The 15534-nt window shown below is 34.7% G+C and overlaps 1 protein-coding gene across 1 annotated transcript in view; it reads left to right on the top strand.

Annotated features, from left to right (window-relative positions):
* The window catches only part of PCDH17 (protocadherin 17), a 107192-nt gene that overhangs the window by 36683 nt on the left and 54975 nt on the right, over positions 1-15534 (top strand). Inside the window, exons 2-3 of the mRNA XM_081547250.1 lie at positions 2981-3039; positions 3173-3345. Of these exons, the coding sequence (XP_081403376.1) occupies positions 2981-3039; positions 3173-3345 (232 nt within the window). The remainder of the gene's footprint in view (positions 1-2980; positions 3040-3172; positions 3346-15534) is intronic.

Raw genomic sequence — 15534 nt, 5'->3', positions numbered from 1 at the left:
TCATAATTTAACTACTCTGCTGAGACCTAAAAATCTACGTCTTGGACTTCAAATTTTACTTTCTTTCTAGACTTAAAATTTAAGAATTTTAAATGTACAATGTGGAACTCGATTTTTAGAATATACTGTTGGAAAATAGCTAAAAAGCCCTTCTATTTCTAAATTTAGCACTTGATATATATGGCTTTTTGTCTGTTTTTTGCTTTACTCTGTAAATACTGTTATTTTATATTCAGATTATTTTTAATGAGTTTTCAGACACCCTTGGAGCCTGGATAATGAAAATGTTATTTTCTATATTAAAATCAGTGTGGTTTTTATAGTGCATTAGTCATAAGTTTGTTAAAGGCTAAATGGCTATTTCATTATGGTAATTATAAACACACGTTATCTCTCACATTCCTACCTATTTTAATGGAAAAATGCAGACAGACATTATTAGTAAACTTCTGCTACTCTGCTACTATTAAATTTCAGACTTCTAAAATTGTACTTTGTGAAATTCCATAACAATAAACCAACTTTTTTAGCCTTTTTTTAAACGGCCCTCATTTCTCCTCCTGTATATGTCTTTCTATTTTACCCTTCCTCCTCTCTCTATTTTCCTCTTGCCTTTCTCCCTGCCTTTATTTTTTTCTCTTTCTTTCCTTTCCAAAATTCTTTCTTTTCTAAGTGTCTTTTGTTTGTTTGTTTTTATTTTCATCGAAACAATATTTGGTAGCATTACCATTGCCCAGTGGTCACCAAACACTCTGAGACATACATACAAATATACAAAGACAGGTCTGCACACACACTAGCAAATAATTTAAAATAACTCTTCACTTAATTGGAAAATGTATTTTGTTTCTTAGTTTAAGTCTCCTATTAGAATTGCTTAGAGCTTTAATGTTATGCAAACATTTTTAGTTACTCTCTCTATTAGATCAGGGAAAGAAAAGTTTTCCTAGTCTATCTCCCTGTGTCTAACTGAATAGGGATCCGTATTGTATGAAGTTCCACATAACCAAAGCCATTAACATTACAAGATTAGCTGTAATAGCCCTGATATAGAAAATATCAGGAGTTTCCACTTTTCACTTTACATATTACTCTTTCCTTAATGGGCTTCCCTGGTGGCTAAAGTGGTAAAGAATCTGCCTGTAATGTAGGAGACACAGGAAACCCAGGAGATGTGTGTTTGATCACTGGATCAGGAAGATCCCCTGAAGAAGGAAATGACAACCCACTCCAATATTCTTGCCTGGAGAATCCCATGGACAGAAAAGCCTGACTGGCTATGGTCCATAGGGTTGCACAGAGTCAGAGAGAACTGGGCACGCACTCTCCCTAGTACCCTGGATTCTGTTTTTCTGAAGTGATCTAAATACTCAGGCTTAGCTTTCAGCTGACAGCAATAATGGGTTGACTCATGTTTTCAACCAATTAAAAAAAAAAAAGAACTTGATGATTTTAAGTTTATATGTGGAGTTTCTGAGTAATTTTAGTTTTTAAAATTGGCAAAATTCTTTTGCAAACATTTTTGCTCTTGGTGTTGGTTTCCATTACTACTTTAACGGAAGATATTTATCTTTAGAAGATGGATAGCGAGTTAGGGAGGCAATTAAGGGGCTTCACAGAATCTGGAAATTTGTAAAACATATTAATAAAATATGTCTGCTACTAACTATTAGTTAAAATAGATTAGAAGTGAGAAATTAATCTACCTTGTTTACCGTCATCTTTGCATTTATTTTGATAAAGGTCATTAGAACCACAGCAAGGAACAGATTAAGGAATTTGTGGAAGTTTTTCCTGCCCCCCAACTTCTAACAGACAGTGAACCTCTGAGAATACTTTAAGCTGTTACTCTCAACATTTTTTTCCAGTAATAGTTTAAAAAGCCAAATAAATTATCAACATGGGACAAGAGAAGAGTCTTATTAGTTTAAATTAGCCTTATTTGTAAGGAAAACAATAGTGCTCTGCAGTAAGCCTTACCTTGGGTCCTCTGCTTCATGAATTATGCGCTTCTGTGTCACGGATACTTGCGTGCTTGATGATCTTGTAGGAACCCATAGCTGCTTCAGAGCACAATGGTGTGATATGAAGTGAGGCAGAAAACAGGAGAACCTTTGTCGCTGAGTCAGCTGCAAGGAGAAGTAATGTGTATGAATGTACAGTATAGGGAGATCTGTGAAAGGTCTACTCTCTTTCTCCCAAAAGACTCTGTTCCATGGCACAAGGAGAATTCAGTTCTATTTGGCAGACCTCCATGTCAGTTTGGAAGCAGGAAAAACAACCACAAAAACAAGTCTCATTTCTCAGTGTCTTTAGTTCTCCATGTTTTAAGTAACGTTTTAATTCTCATTTTGGTTTCACTTTGTGTTAATAATCAAGAGCTAACACCCCTTTCCCTGGTATTGAGTATGATTTCCAGTGTAAGGATGCAGCTAAGAATGAATTACAGAGATGAGTCCAGTCATAGGTGCTATGCTTGTGTTTGTTACTGGTAAAATTTGAAGGAAAGGCCCTATATCTCTTAATTGAGGCGGGGATGACTTTAAATGATGTTACATCAAGGGGGGCAAAGAACCCCAGCAGATGATGCAATTATGTTTCAAAATGAGTATTATTAAATAATTCATGCTTTTAATATGGAGAAATTAGGTCATTTTTCCACTCCTCCCACAAATGTTCCATCTTAATATCTAAGTAATGAAACAACACAGAGAGTGTTATCCATCCTGGTACTAACAGAGAATGCCAGTTATGACAGGCGCATTGTTTACTTTAACAGGTAATTTGTGGACTGGAATCATTTAATTGTTCTGAGTACATAATTACATGTCAGCAATTTCCAATTTTATTAAAATGTACAAATCTGAAGATTAAGGGAATTTTTGAATTATTAATCATTTTTCCACTAGGAAATCTTGTTGCTCTGCAGGAGATTTGTCCAGTGTACAACTATACGTATTTTTTTCCTTCTTTTTCGCAGACAGACAATTTTCCCGCAGAGCCCAATTACATGGGCAGCAGGCAGCAGTTTGTTCAAAGGTAAGGCCTATTAAATAACTTTCTCGGCTTCCCCATTTGCATTCGTGTCAAAATTGCTTTGCAAGAGTCTACACTTGAGGTTCAAACTCGTAGAGACAATACTTTCTCTTCTTTTTCTTTATATGTATTTCAGTAGCTCCACGTTTAAGGACCCAGAAAGAGCCAGCCTGAGAGACAGTGGGCACGGGGACAGTGATCAGGCTGACAGTGACCAAGACACTAACAAAGGCTCCTGCTGTGACATGTCTGTTAGGGAGGCGCTCAAGATGAAAACGACTTCCACTAAGAGCCAGCCGCTTGAACAAGGTGAGTGACGCCTTCCAATGCTGACCGAGTATAAAGCTTAAGCAGTATTAAACCTCTGAATACTAGCTGTAGTTTATCACCTTGGAATGCAGCTCTTATAATACAGCAAAACAAGCAGCAGATTCCGAGGTTGCCTCAGACAAAAAGCAACTTTTCAATACTTCAGTAACCACAGAAAAATGAAGTTCATGGATTCTAGCCTGAAATCCTCCTAAAATGAGAACTTTGCCAAAGTCACTAGATTATACTTATTTTTATGAACATTTACTAACCTTAGCTGTTTTGCATTTTAGTAAAGGAAAATATGGTGTATGTTAACTATATATGCACATTTTAATATATTAATATAAAGATTAAATGAATAAATTTAACATTTTTAGGTGAAATGAAAACTTGATTGAAATTGTACAGCTCTTGGCAGGGTTGGTATATTTTTAGTGTGGGTTTTAGCTTCAAACTTGTTTTTCAAGAGTCAAATAACAGCTAAGCCAGAGGCCTGGCTCCTTCTTTTGATTTACATCTAAGTCTTCCTGGATATCAAATAAACATGAACTTGTTTACTCTGATAGAGGTAAAAAAGAAATGCTTCTTCATGAATACATATGTCTTTTCTAAAAGTCTAACTTCAACTTATTAGCTTGATATGTCTTTTTATTAATCATGATATTTTTATTGTTTTGAGCACAGTAGAATGTTTATTAATGATTCACCCAAAGAGAATTAAGCTACTCTTTTGTGTAAGACTTAGATGTTGTGAAAAGCTTTTTTATATCCAATTATAAAAAGTTAAAAGAACTGTTGCATAAATTGAATTTCAGAGTTACAAATGCGTATTATATTAGTTAATATTAGTTTTCAAAATATTGATAATATGTAAGTATGTTTGATATTTAAGTTTTGAGAAGCTATATTTAAATTATTTGAACTTATTTATTTATTCTTCTAAGTCATTTAATGATAGATGATTCATAGAAAGTAAATTTTTGCCTCTAGTACAATCTCTCCTATCACATATACATCAGCAGATAGAATGCTTTTTAATTTCTCTAATCATGTTGAAATTTCGATTCAAATATGCACATACACACATATATATACATTCAATACAGAAATTGATTAATATATATATTTAAGTTTCTGCACTCAATATAATTACACTGACCTTATTTTAAGAATGACCCTCTCCAAAGCCTTCTTTTCTAAGTAATAAGTGCCAGATATATTGTAGCAAGTTTATGCATAACAAGACATATTGTTTTCTTTAAACAAAAGTTATTTGAATACTTACCTAATATTCACAGTTCTTGCAAATTTGAATGTTTATTTGATGTGACTTATGTGGTCTTCATGGGTTTGGCTATACAATGTAATATAAATACTTTAGGCACATTTTAAGTAATGAATTTTTGGATTTTGGGATGTGAATACATAGCCTAAGAGACTCATCTTACGTGTGTGATAAAGTGGTTTGCAGGTAATTCATTGGCTACTATTTGTAAAGCTGCATAGAGTAAGTAGTTTACATTTACTGTCATACATTCATGAGAAAATTTGTAATTAAAACCAGCCTGCTGCTCACTGTTAACTTCTTAATTCCTTTCCATACATTGAATGAGCAATGTAATTGATAAGAATGAAAAAAAAAACCCCAAAAAAAACCCTATAGGTAAAGGACATTCATGTCTGAAAATGTAGTTTATACTGAAAACCTGTTAATTTTTCCTATTTTTGTATCAAAAAGTAATATCTTAGAAGGGTGGCTATTGTTCTTAAAAGAACATATAGTTGATGTATATTTTAATTAATATTACACATAAAATAATTTCTAGTCTACTAGTGAGAATGCCAATAGAGATGTCTCCTATAAAAAAGTAGTTTCCATGTATCCTTATTAACAAACATGAGAAAGTTATGAATCTGAAAGCCATACTTAGAAGATAATCTCTGAATTACATAGGAGACTGACTTGTACTTTAAAACGTGATTTTTGAAGGATTAACTAAAAGTATTTCATTGATTGATGGATTTGGCTCATTAATTCATTTATTTAATAAAAATCTATTAAATGCTTTCAATAGTAAGGAAAGTTAGATACTTTGGGGACATCAGAAATAAATTTGATTTGGAGCTTGCCTTCAAGAAGCTGTATGTAACTGTAGTAGAGATGGGAGACTCTCTCTGTGTCTCTCTCCCTTATCTCCTCTCTCATTCACCTTTATCTCTTATCTATCTCCCTACCTATCTCTCTATCTACCTCCAATCTGTCTTTTTCTGTCCATCACCTAGATCATCTTTTTGTCTCCCTGGCTCCCTTCCCTCATTTTTTGTCTTTTTCCTGTCTATGTTTCTTATGTATACATCTATCTACCTACCTATCTAGATACAGAGGAGGCTAGTATTTATTGTTTTTACTATTTACCATAAACTATGCTAACTTCATTTCAACATTAGTTTATTTAATCTGAAAACTCTAAAATAGCTAGCATTTGTGTCTTACATATAAAAAATCTGAGCTTATGAGGAATTTGTTAACTTGCAGAGCAGGTTGGAATTTTATCTTAGATATGACCAAAATTTATATCTTTTCAATAGAACTTTATCTCCAAATAGGAGAATTTGCTGAAATATCCATTCTGATTCATTGCTATGACTAGATATCAAGTAAACATTGAAGGGTAAGTTAAAACTTGAGTTCATGTATATGAACCTTGGGAAAGTGAAGTCTCTCAGTCATGTCCGACTCTCTGTGACCCCATGGACTGTAGCCTACCATGCTCCTCCATCCATGGGATTTTCCAGGCAAGAGTACTGGAGTGGGTTGCCATTTCCTTCCCCAGAGGATCTTCCCAACCCAGGGATTGAATCCGGGTCTCCCATATGAACCTTTGGGGAAAATATCAAAATGACTTATATGCATTGAATTATTAGTGGCTAAAACATAATATTCTTTTTGGTATTCATTGCATTTATAAACAGATAAATATAGTTCCTCTCATATTTAATAGATGTTAAGAAACTTTCTCAGTGTTCCATGCTGTAAGTAGTGAAGCCAGCATTAGAAATATAGCATGCCTCCAGGGTTTGTCCTCTTAACCAATGGTTTATACTATTCATATAATGAATGGTTTACTCAGAAAAAATAAATAAATAAATGTTTGAAGAAGCAATCAGCCATTGTCTTGGTCATTGTACTCTGTTAATGTATTTGAAAAGCATCCCAAACACCCATCCTAAATTAATTTAATGCACATCTCTAAAGAGTAATTTCCTTTACAGATGAAAGAAGATGACAGCAGTATTCAAATAATTATCTCACGTCTGAGTTTCATATGGTAAATACTAATTTCTAATATCTTAAAAAATCTCCTAAAAACCAAAAATAAATTTCCTTTAAAACAAAAACAAAAGAAAAAGAAACCTATTTATCACTTTTGCTCATTCTAAAAATTTATAGTAGTGCCTTAATAGTTTTTAGTTAAAAAGTTGTAGCATATTTCATATTTTTATATTCATTTAGTTGGTTTCTTTCCCTATCTAAATAATCTCTATTAAGAAAAATAATGTTCTATTTCTAAATTAAAATATTCTTTTAACTTAGAAATTAAAATCAATTTAAAAAGTAATCTTCATATTTTCAATGGACATTTTCTATGCTAATAATGATTTCCCTTTGCAAATAGCTTAGTACACTTAAAATTTTACTTCATTAACTCAATTGTTGCTGTTTTATTTTCTCTTTTATACTATTAGATTTCTTCCATTAGTTTTATTCCTGTTATTTGTGTATTTTTGCTACCATGAGTTTAAGCATCCCAGATATACAGCACTAGTATGTGTTGCCCATTATTTTAGAAAAAAATTTTGAAAGGGTTCAGTAGCTAGTTGATGGTGTGATGTACTGCACTATAGCTGAAGACAGCTTTAAGGATTTTATGTTAATAAACTCTCTAATAGAAAGAAGTTATTTTAGTTTCTCTTAGTGTGATTAAAAAAAAAAAAAAACACCTCTCAAAGAAGGTACTTAGATTCTTACTATTTGAGTTCAGTTTTCTCTCTGCCTCTCTGTCAATTAGATTGTTCCCCATACATTCTCCATCAAATATTAAATGTAGATAGGTAGGTTAGTTGGTGGATAGAAAGAAGGAGGAAGATAATAGTAAAACAATCTGAATGTTTTGGAATTCATATGGTGCCCATTCACACACACATTCACACACACACACACACACACACACACACACACACATTATTTAATAAGTCATTGTTTATCGGAAAATGACACAGAAAATTGACTGAAATACATTTGATCTTATTCTGCTGATTTTATACTTTAGAATGAGTTCATATCAAGAACTAATAAAAATACATAATGTTACTTCTGTAAACAAGAGTCATAATTTTATAAAGAAAAAAAAACTCTTTCAAAAAGTTTTGAAGGTAATTTACTACTTATACCTCAGAATACCATTTATACTTTGACTTCAAGGAAGTACGGTACCCTTGAATTTCTATCCATCAGAAGCCCTGTAAAACATTTTGATTGTTAGCAATAATTGTTTTTTTTTTCTTTTAAAAGATGCAATAAGCTTTCCCTAAAATTCAGTAGTCACTATTGATTCCCAAATAATAAATGTGCAGTTTTTATAAATGCTGACCAGCAATTTCTCTGAGCTACTTATTGATAGCTCAGTGACTCTTTCTCAATTTTTCAAGGATAATCAGTCTCTTGATATCTTTATAGTTCACTGAAACCAACTCCTTGAATTGAAATCTGAAGCTAGTGGAGTAGCATTGTTCACCCTGAGGACTGATGGCCTGGCTTGTGCTAGAGAGACTGCAATGAAACACCACCCACATGGAACGTAATACCCTGTGGGGGCCAGACTGTTGGTCCCCTCCCTGATGACTGGACTCCAGGACATTTCTGAGCCTCAGGAGTTGCTCCTTTCACATTCTTTTTCATTTCTCATTCTATTTAACTGCCTTGTAATTTCTTTTATTCTATTCAAGTCTGTGTCTCTCCTGTTTTCTCTATTGCCAGAAAAATTTGACTTCTTAAATTAAGTTCTGGATTCAAAACATTTCACAATGGAATCCCTGATTATAATCTAATAAAAATATAATCAGTAGAAAGTTGAGAATAAATGAAACATCAAACAAAGTAGGTTTGCTCCAGTGAATTCAGTTTTAAAACTAAATTCCATTTTTAAGGGTTGCCTTGTCTCTTTCCAGAAAACATTCTAGAAAACTACAAAACTAATGTTAAGGGATATTTTTTTGGTAGCTGTTCCTTTTTTTCTTTAAGTTAGTGTTTGACTGTTGTTTGTGGACCCCATATTTCATAGTAGGTTTATACTAGTTTCATTGACTGCAGTATTTGTTATATGATTCCAGAGTTTGGTGAGACTCTGAGGGCCACTCCTTTTAATCTCCCTCCCTAATTCACTGCATAATGATTGCAATTTCACCATATTTCTAATTATGTGTGGAAAGGAAACAGTTTCTACAACCTCTGCTTTACCATGAAGGAGCTATTTAAGAGAGCAGTAGTAGGGAAACAAGAGAATAGAAGTTGAGATCCTTGTTCACTGGAGTGAAGGGGGAGCCATGTATTCAGGATCTGCTGCTGCTGCTGCTGCTAAGTCGCTTCAGTCACGTCCGACTCTGTACGATCCCATAGACAGGCTCCCCCGTCCCTGGGATTCTCCAGGCAAGAACACTGGAGTGGGTTGCCAGTTCCTTCTCCAATGCAGGAAAGTGAAAAGTGAAAGTGAAGTCGCTCAGTCGTGTCCGACTGCCAGCGACCCCATGGACTGCAGCCCACCAGGCTCCTCCGTCCATGGGATTTACCAGGCAAGAGTACTGGAGTGGGCTGCCATTGCCTTCTCCATTCAGGATCTGGGAGGAGCTTATTGAGACAGAGGATTAGGAGGTCGAACACAAACGTGAGGTATGTTACAATTTCCCCTAGAACTGACCCTGAGTAGAAAAGAGCTAGCATAGTACTTTTATATTCTTAAGCTTCTGTTATGTTTTCTCTTCTGCATTATGGTTACCTTCGAATCAAGCAGTGTATTTTCCCAGGCCTACCCATAACAGGCAACAGCAAATCGACAGAAGAACATGAAGATGGTGACTGTGTCCGTCTTCTCAGCAGCCATCTGGCGGTCTCTGAAAATAATTTTTAAAAGAAATGATGCTATAAACTTATTAATAGGAAATTTGTCTTAGGAAGGGAATGGAAAATTACAGCCATATATCGGGGGCGGGAAGGAACTGATGAATATTTAATACCAGAGAGAAATCATTTACGAAATTTTAGAGGAACTTCTGCTTTATGATTCGCATACATGGTGTTGAAGAAATTGTATTATTTGCCAGGAATTCATATTATTTTCAAGCCCTGTGAGTTTTTATTAGGCTGCGTCTATCCAATAGCACTGTAATATCATTCTTGTCACCTCCCTGTGCTGTCTTTTAGGACCTTCCAAATTCATTCGGCTTTACATTTTACTACATAAAATGTTTCTCAGACTGTGAGCAGCTTCACTTTATTTTTGCTTACCAGGCTTTGCAACTGTCCCATAGTTCACCTAACTTTAAAAGTTTCAAAGACATCTCTTTTTCTCATGTGCAAACATCTGCTTCTAGAATTCAGCATCTGGTATCATGAAAATAGAGAGATTTTTATCACCCTCACATTTGTTGCTCATCGTAAAGCCTCTCTAACAAGTGTTGCATGATTTACTATAGACTCAATGTGATTTTGAGATTCTCTTGCTTTTAATAAGCACAGCAATGACTTTTGCTGAAACATCCCAATTAGGAAATGTTGGGAGAGTATTTCCCAAACTTTTGAAGCTTGTTTTGCCATATACTTGGGGCAACGGAACCCTCCCCAGCCTTAGAATTACACGCTCTCAAATATTCCCAATCAACTAGAGGATTTTAATTTTTTAAATAATATTTATAAATAATTACAATGTATTTTTAAAATTTTTATAAATAAAATCCTATGCATTCTATGTTATATGCATTTTTATGAAAGTAGGAGTGTGCCCATAAATTCTAAAAATATAAAATGGTTATCAGCTCCTTTGTTAATTAAGAACTGCAAGAAAATAATGTCATTAGGTCTAAAACTTCCCAGTAATTTCCTGTTATTTTACGTTAATAACATGTTCTAATATTGCAGGTTCTCTATTCTTTTGAAAGCCATATTACAAAGCTTTATGGTAAGAATCCTTGAAGTATAATTCCTCTATTGTGTAGATAAGAAAACAGATTGACTTCCATGGGGTCTTCAGGTTAGCAGAAGAGGTAGTACGTGTTCCAGGTTTATAATTTTCTGTCTAGAATCCTTTCCATCTTTCTGTGTCATTCCTGTGTCACATTAACAGGCACCTCAAAATCTCTGAAGAGGCACTTCAGATCATCATCACACTTCTTTTCCTTATTAACCTGAAGAAGTCAACTGCCATGCTCCAGAGCCTGATTCTTTCATACATATTGACTAAATACTTCACATATTCATATATTTAATATATCTTGAATAAAGATATTGAATTAAAGTTCCGAAAGGTCAATTAAATGTATCATTCCGTAAGCTACACACTGGTGCTTCTGGATTATCTGTCACCAGGCATTATGAAATAAATATTATTTTCAATCTGGATACATTACCTATACCTCTCCTAACTGTAAGTCGTTGATACCTTCTTAGCATGCTAAGGGATGGTGGTGCCAAAAGAGATTTTCATTCATTCATTCAATATTTTAATAAATGATTGTGTCAGGGTTGCAAATATATTTGAAAACACAGGCTGGGTCCTCAAGAAGTTCACACTGTATTAAGGGAATTTGACATATAATTCATGAGATGGGTGCACTGAGAGGTTTGTTCCCAGTATTAATGGAGTCAGGAGAATGGGAACCCTGCCCGGACTTGTAGGATCAAAGAACATTCCTGGAGAAGAAGACATCAGAGCTGATTCTTCAGCAAATGTTTAGCTCATTTGGCAGAGTGAAGTTGGGGTGGGTGGGAAGATGACGGGCACTCTTAGGAACGCAAGAAAGGAAGCGGAGTTTGGCAAGGTGCTTAGAGGCATGTGAGCAGGGATGTGTGAGAACAGGAATGTGGAATAGAGCCTGGGGAGGTGAGTAGAAGCCCAATGATGGGACCACTGAAAGGCAGCCTTGGGAGGTAACAGTTCAAACTTCTTCTTAAAGGGATGATCGTTATGGCAGTGTCTTGGGAAATAGGAATACAATTAGAAAGCTGGGCAAGTAACACAAGGCAAGACAGTATGAGGCCTACAGTGGTAAAGAAAGGAATGGAACAAAGTGAAAGATTCAAAAGTTTTAGTATACGTCATTACTTTTATGATTATAATGAATTGCTTAGTATTCACTTGAAATTGATTTTGATATAAGAATTTCTAAAGGAAAAAATCATTTGATGCCCAAGTAAATGGAACATCACTTGAATTATTTAAGGCATTTTAATGCATTTAAGTAAGTCTTAGGTAGTATATACCACATATAGTAAATTAACACATAAATATTTGAGATGTTAGCTTTTTCTCTAAAAGATCAATGCTTATTTGTACATAGGAATCAATTTAATAAAGAAATTTACCATTCAAGAATGCTAGAGGGAAAAATGAACAAGCACAAAACTTCAGTTTGATAGATGTTTGAGAAAAGTTTCAGAGAGCAGTAAGCTAGTATACAACTTGGTGTGCTGATGAATCTTAGGATTGTGACTTGGGCAACTGAGTTTTAGTAAGGTGGTAGAAACAGGATGAGAGTATCATGGGGAAAGCATTTGGAAAGTTAAAACCATTTAGAAGATTAACAGAGAGACGACTTAAAATTACCATTTGGTAATGAGAGGAAAAGACCCTGATGCTGGGAAAGATTAGGGGCGGGAGGAGAAGGGGACGGCAGAGGATGAGATGGTTGGGTGGCATCACCGACTCAATGGAGATGAGTTTGGGTAAACTCTGGGAGTTGGTGATGGACAGGGAGGCCTGGCGTGCTGCAGTCCATGGGGTCACAAAGAGTCAGACATGACTGAGTGACTGAACTGAACTGCGTGAGAGGAGAGGTTGGGGATATAAACATAGAAACCATTGACACAGTATCATACTTAAAGTAAACCAATGACAGGGATTACTGAGAGAAAAGAGAATAGAATCCAGGACAGAATCTGGCTAAAAACAACAGTGAGAAGTTGGGAAAGAGTAAAGTTCAACAATTGTTCAATCAGCAAAGAGACAAGGAGTAATCAATATGTTGTATGACAATGCAAAATCTGGAGGACAGCTACATCAATTATTTGACTGAAGCCAAGAGTTTTTAGATTTCATTTCCAACCAACATAATCGAGAGCCAAATTAAATCAATTCATTAAGCTAATCTAGACAAGCTTGCTTTTATTCAAAACAAAATCTGAGGACAGTTCCGAATAAATGATCTCACATCACTGGCATAAATGTTTGATTCCAGAACACACCATTTTAAAAAAAAGGAACATTTACTTGAAATCATATGTTTTGAATTTTTACTGTAACTCAGTAACTTTTTTGTAGTATTTATTGTGTATATTTATTATACATTTCTTATTTATTATGTATATGTATATAGTATATGGGAAGATCCCCTGGAGGAGGGCATGGCAACCCACTCCAGTATTCTTGCTTGGAGAATCCCATGGACAGAAGAGCCTGGTGGACTATAGTCCATGAGGTCGCAAAGAATCTGACACGGCTGCAGTGACTAAGTATAAATAGTATATGGCACTGTCTTAGATGCTCTGCTGAATATTTATTCAACAAATATTTGTTAGGTTTTTTGTGTGTTTCAGGCAGTTCTCCAAGTGCTGAAAATGGAGTAGTAAGCAGAATAAGTATTCCTGTTCACATGGACCTTACATTTGAATGAGAATGTGATTCTCAAATGAATCCTCTTCAGACTCATGAACCCCATTTTCACAGAACGTACAGTCAGAAAATATAAAATGTAGAAAGTAACATGCTGTTGATTAGGTATAAATAAAAGTGTGAGAGTTTCAAAAGGAAGGATTGAGTATTGATCATTATTCCAGGAAGACTTCATACATAAAATGAAATTTGAGCTAGGGCTTAAGGAATGAACAAAGGTTTTACTCTGAGATAGAAGAAATAAACAAATCCATAAACCAATCATAGGATACAGAAGTGATATTTAGGGGATGATGAATAGTTCAGGGTGTCTAGAGGAGAACCTACAGAAGGAAGAAGAGATGCAAATGGAAACAGGAAAGAGTGGCTATAGAGAAGGGGAGATAAGCAATGATAGTGTCACAGTGGTCAAAGATAGACAAGAAGAGTGTTGACTCTAGAGAAATTAAAAAAAAAAAAATGAGGCTCAAGGACACCTATTCAATCTGATTACTACAGGTCTGTCTTGGTTTCCATGAGAGAAGTTATGATGGGGCAATGAAAAAGGGAAAGAGATTTTTAAAGGTTATACCACTGAAGCATCGTCAGGAATTGGAGATAGACATTTTTCTTATTCCAAGATAATAATGGAATAAGAGGAAGAAAGGGGGAAAAATATCTAAAGAAGGTGGTATTATAGATGGAAATTGCTTTAATTATTCAAACTGAGTATCAATATACTGAAGTAGACAATCCACCTAGAAGGAATTATGGAAGAATTGGATTAAATAGATACTATTTGAGCATAAAAGGGGAGGCTAGCTTTAAAGTGAAGATAAACTCTTTTTCTGTAAGGGAAAGAAAACAGAAGATTTGAAAAGGTAAACAGGGATGTAGAGGCAAAAGGAAAGTAATTGTTGTTGGTTCCAATCTTCTCCATAAAGTGGAAAGCGGATTTCATTAAGCTCATTATTTCACAGGAACACTTGTATAATATAAATGACACGTGGATTTGTGAAAAGCTAGAAGAGTTTAGACAATTACCAAGATGATCTATTGCAAGATGAACATCTGTCAAAAACAGATACTGCTATTATTTCATATTTATAATTGTTGAAAAAATAAGAACATATATTATACCAACCCAAGGATATTAACATATTTAAATTAGCTCCTCATGCACTTTTCAATTTTATAGCTTGTATGGAGTTTTCAAAAAAGATGTTTGGATGTGTAAGCCCACAGTCTAGATTTTTCTAGAATTATATTGTTTCAAATTCTATTTAGAAAGATGATATATTGCATATACCATATATTATGTTTTAGCCCCACTGGGATCTGTGCCAGTACTTGCAATTAAACACATTATCAGTTTTGCAGTGAAAAGTCTTAAATATTCACACTAAATGGAATAAATGAATAATATAGATAGCCTGTGTCAAATCAAGTCAGTATTTTCCACCAAATGAGTAGCAAAATAACATCCAGACCTGAAATAGTTTTTTGATTTCAAAATGGACAAGAAATTGTAGACCTTACTTAATTTGCATATTGGAGCTTTTCATTCCTTAAACTCTTGACAACTAATAGTATTGATGATCCCAGTAGTAACATGATGGAAAAAAAAAAATCAACAAAAAATACTACTTAATTGAGTTTCCTTTTAAATCATAATAGAAATCTGCAATGGGGGGAGTCTTACTTAAGATCAAATGGAGATGAAAATATTCTATAATCATTTTAGTGTGATAAATATTTACTTTGGGAAGAACATTTAAATGTTTAATAATGTCATAAGAAGATTTTGTGGAGAATGCAATGGCAACCCACTCCAGTACTCTTGCCTGGAAAATCCCATGGACAGAGGAGCCTGGTGGGCTGCAGTCCATGGGGTTGATAAGAGTTGGACACTACGGAGCGACTTCACTTTCACTTTTCACTTTCATGCATTGGAGAAGGAAATGGCAACCCACTCCAGTGTTCTTGCCTGGAGAATCCCAGGGGCGGGGGAGCCTGGTGGGCTGCCGTCTATCAGGTCGCACAGAGTCAGACATGACTGAAGCGACTTAGCAGCAGCAGCAGCAGGAAGATTTTGAGTAGTACTTTTAGAATTTGTAGTCAGATAACAAATACCCTCCTACCTTTGATACAGATATATTTTTGAAACAAAATACATATTTCATGAAGATTGATTCGTCTGCCCTGGAATTTTTTTTTTTTTTTGAGGTTTCGAAAATTCATACTGAGGGATGAAACTCTGTTTTGT

This window comes from Giraffa tippelskirchi, chromosome 12 (assembly GCF_054371585.1).
Source record: "Giraffa tippelskirchi isolate mGirTip1 chromosome 12, T2T-mGirTip1v1.2.pri, whole genome shotgun sequence".
Classification (NCBI taxonomy): Eukaryota; Metazoa; Chordata; class Mammalia; order Artiodactyla; family Giraffidae; genus Giraffa; species Giraffa tippelskirchi.
The sequence above is the reverse complement of the archived record's forward strand: the minus strand, read 5'-3'. Positions and strand labels throughout refer to the sequence as shown.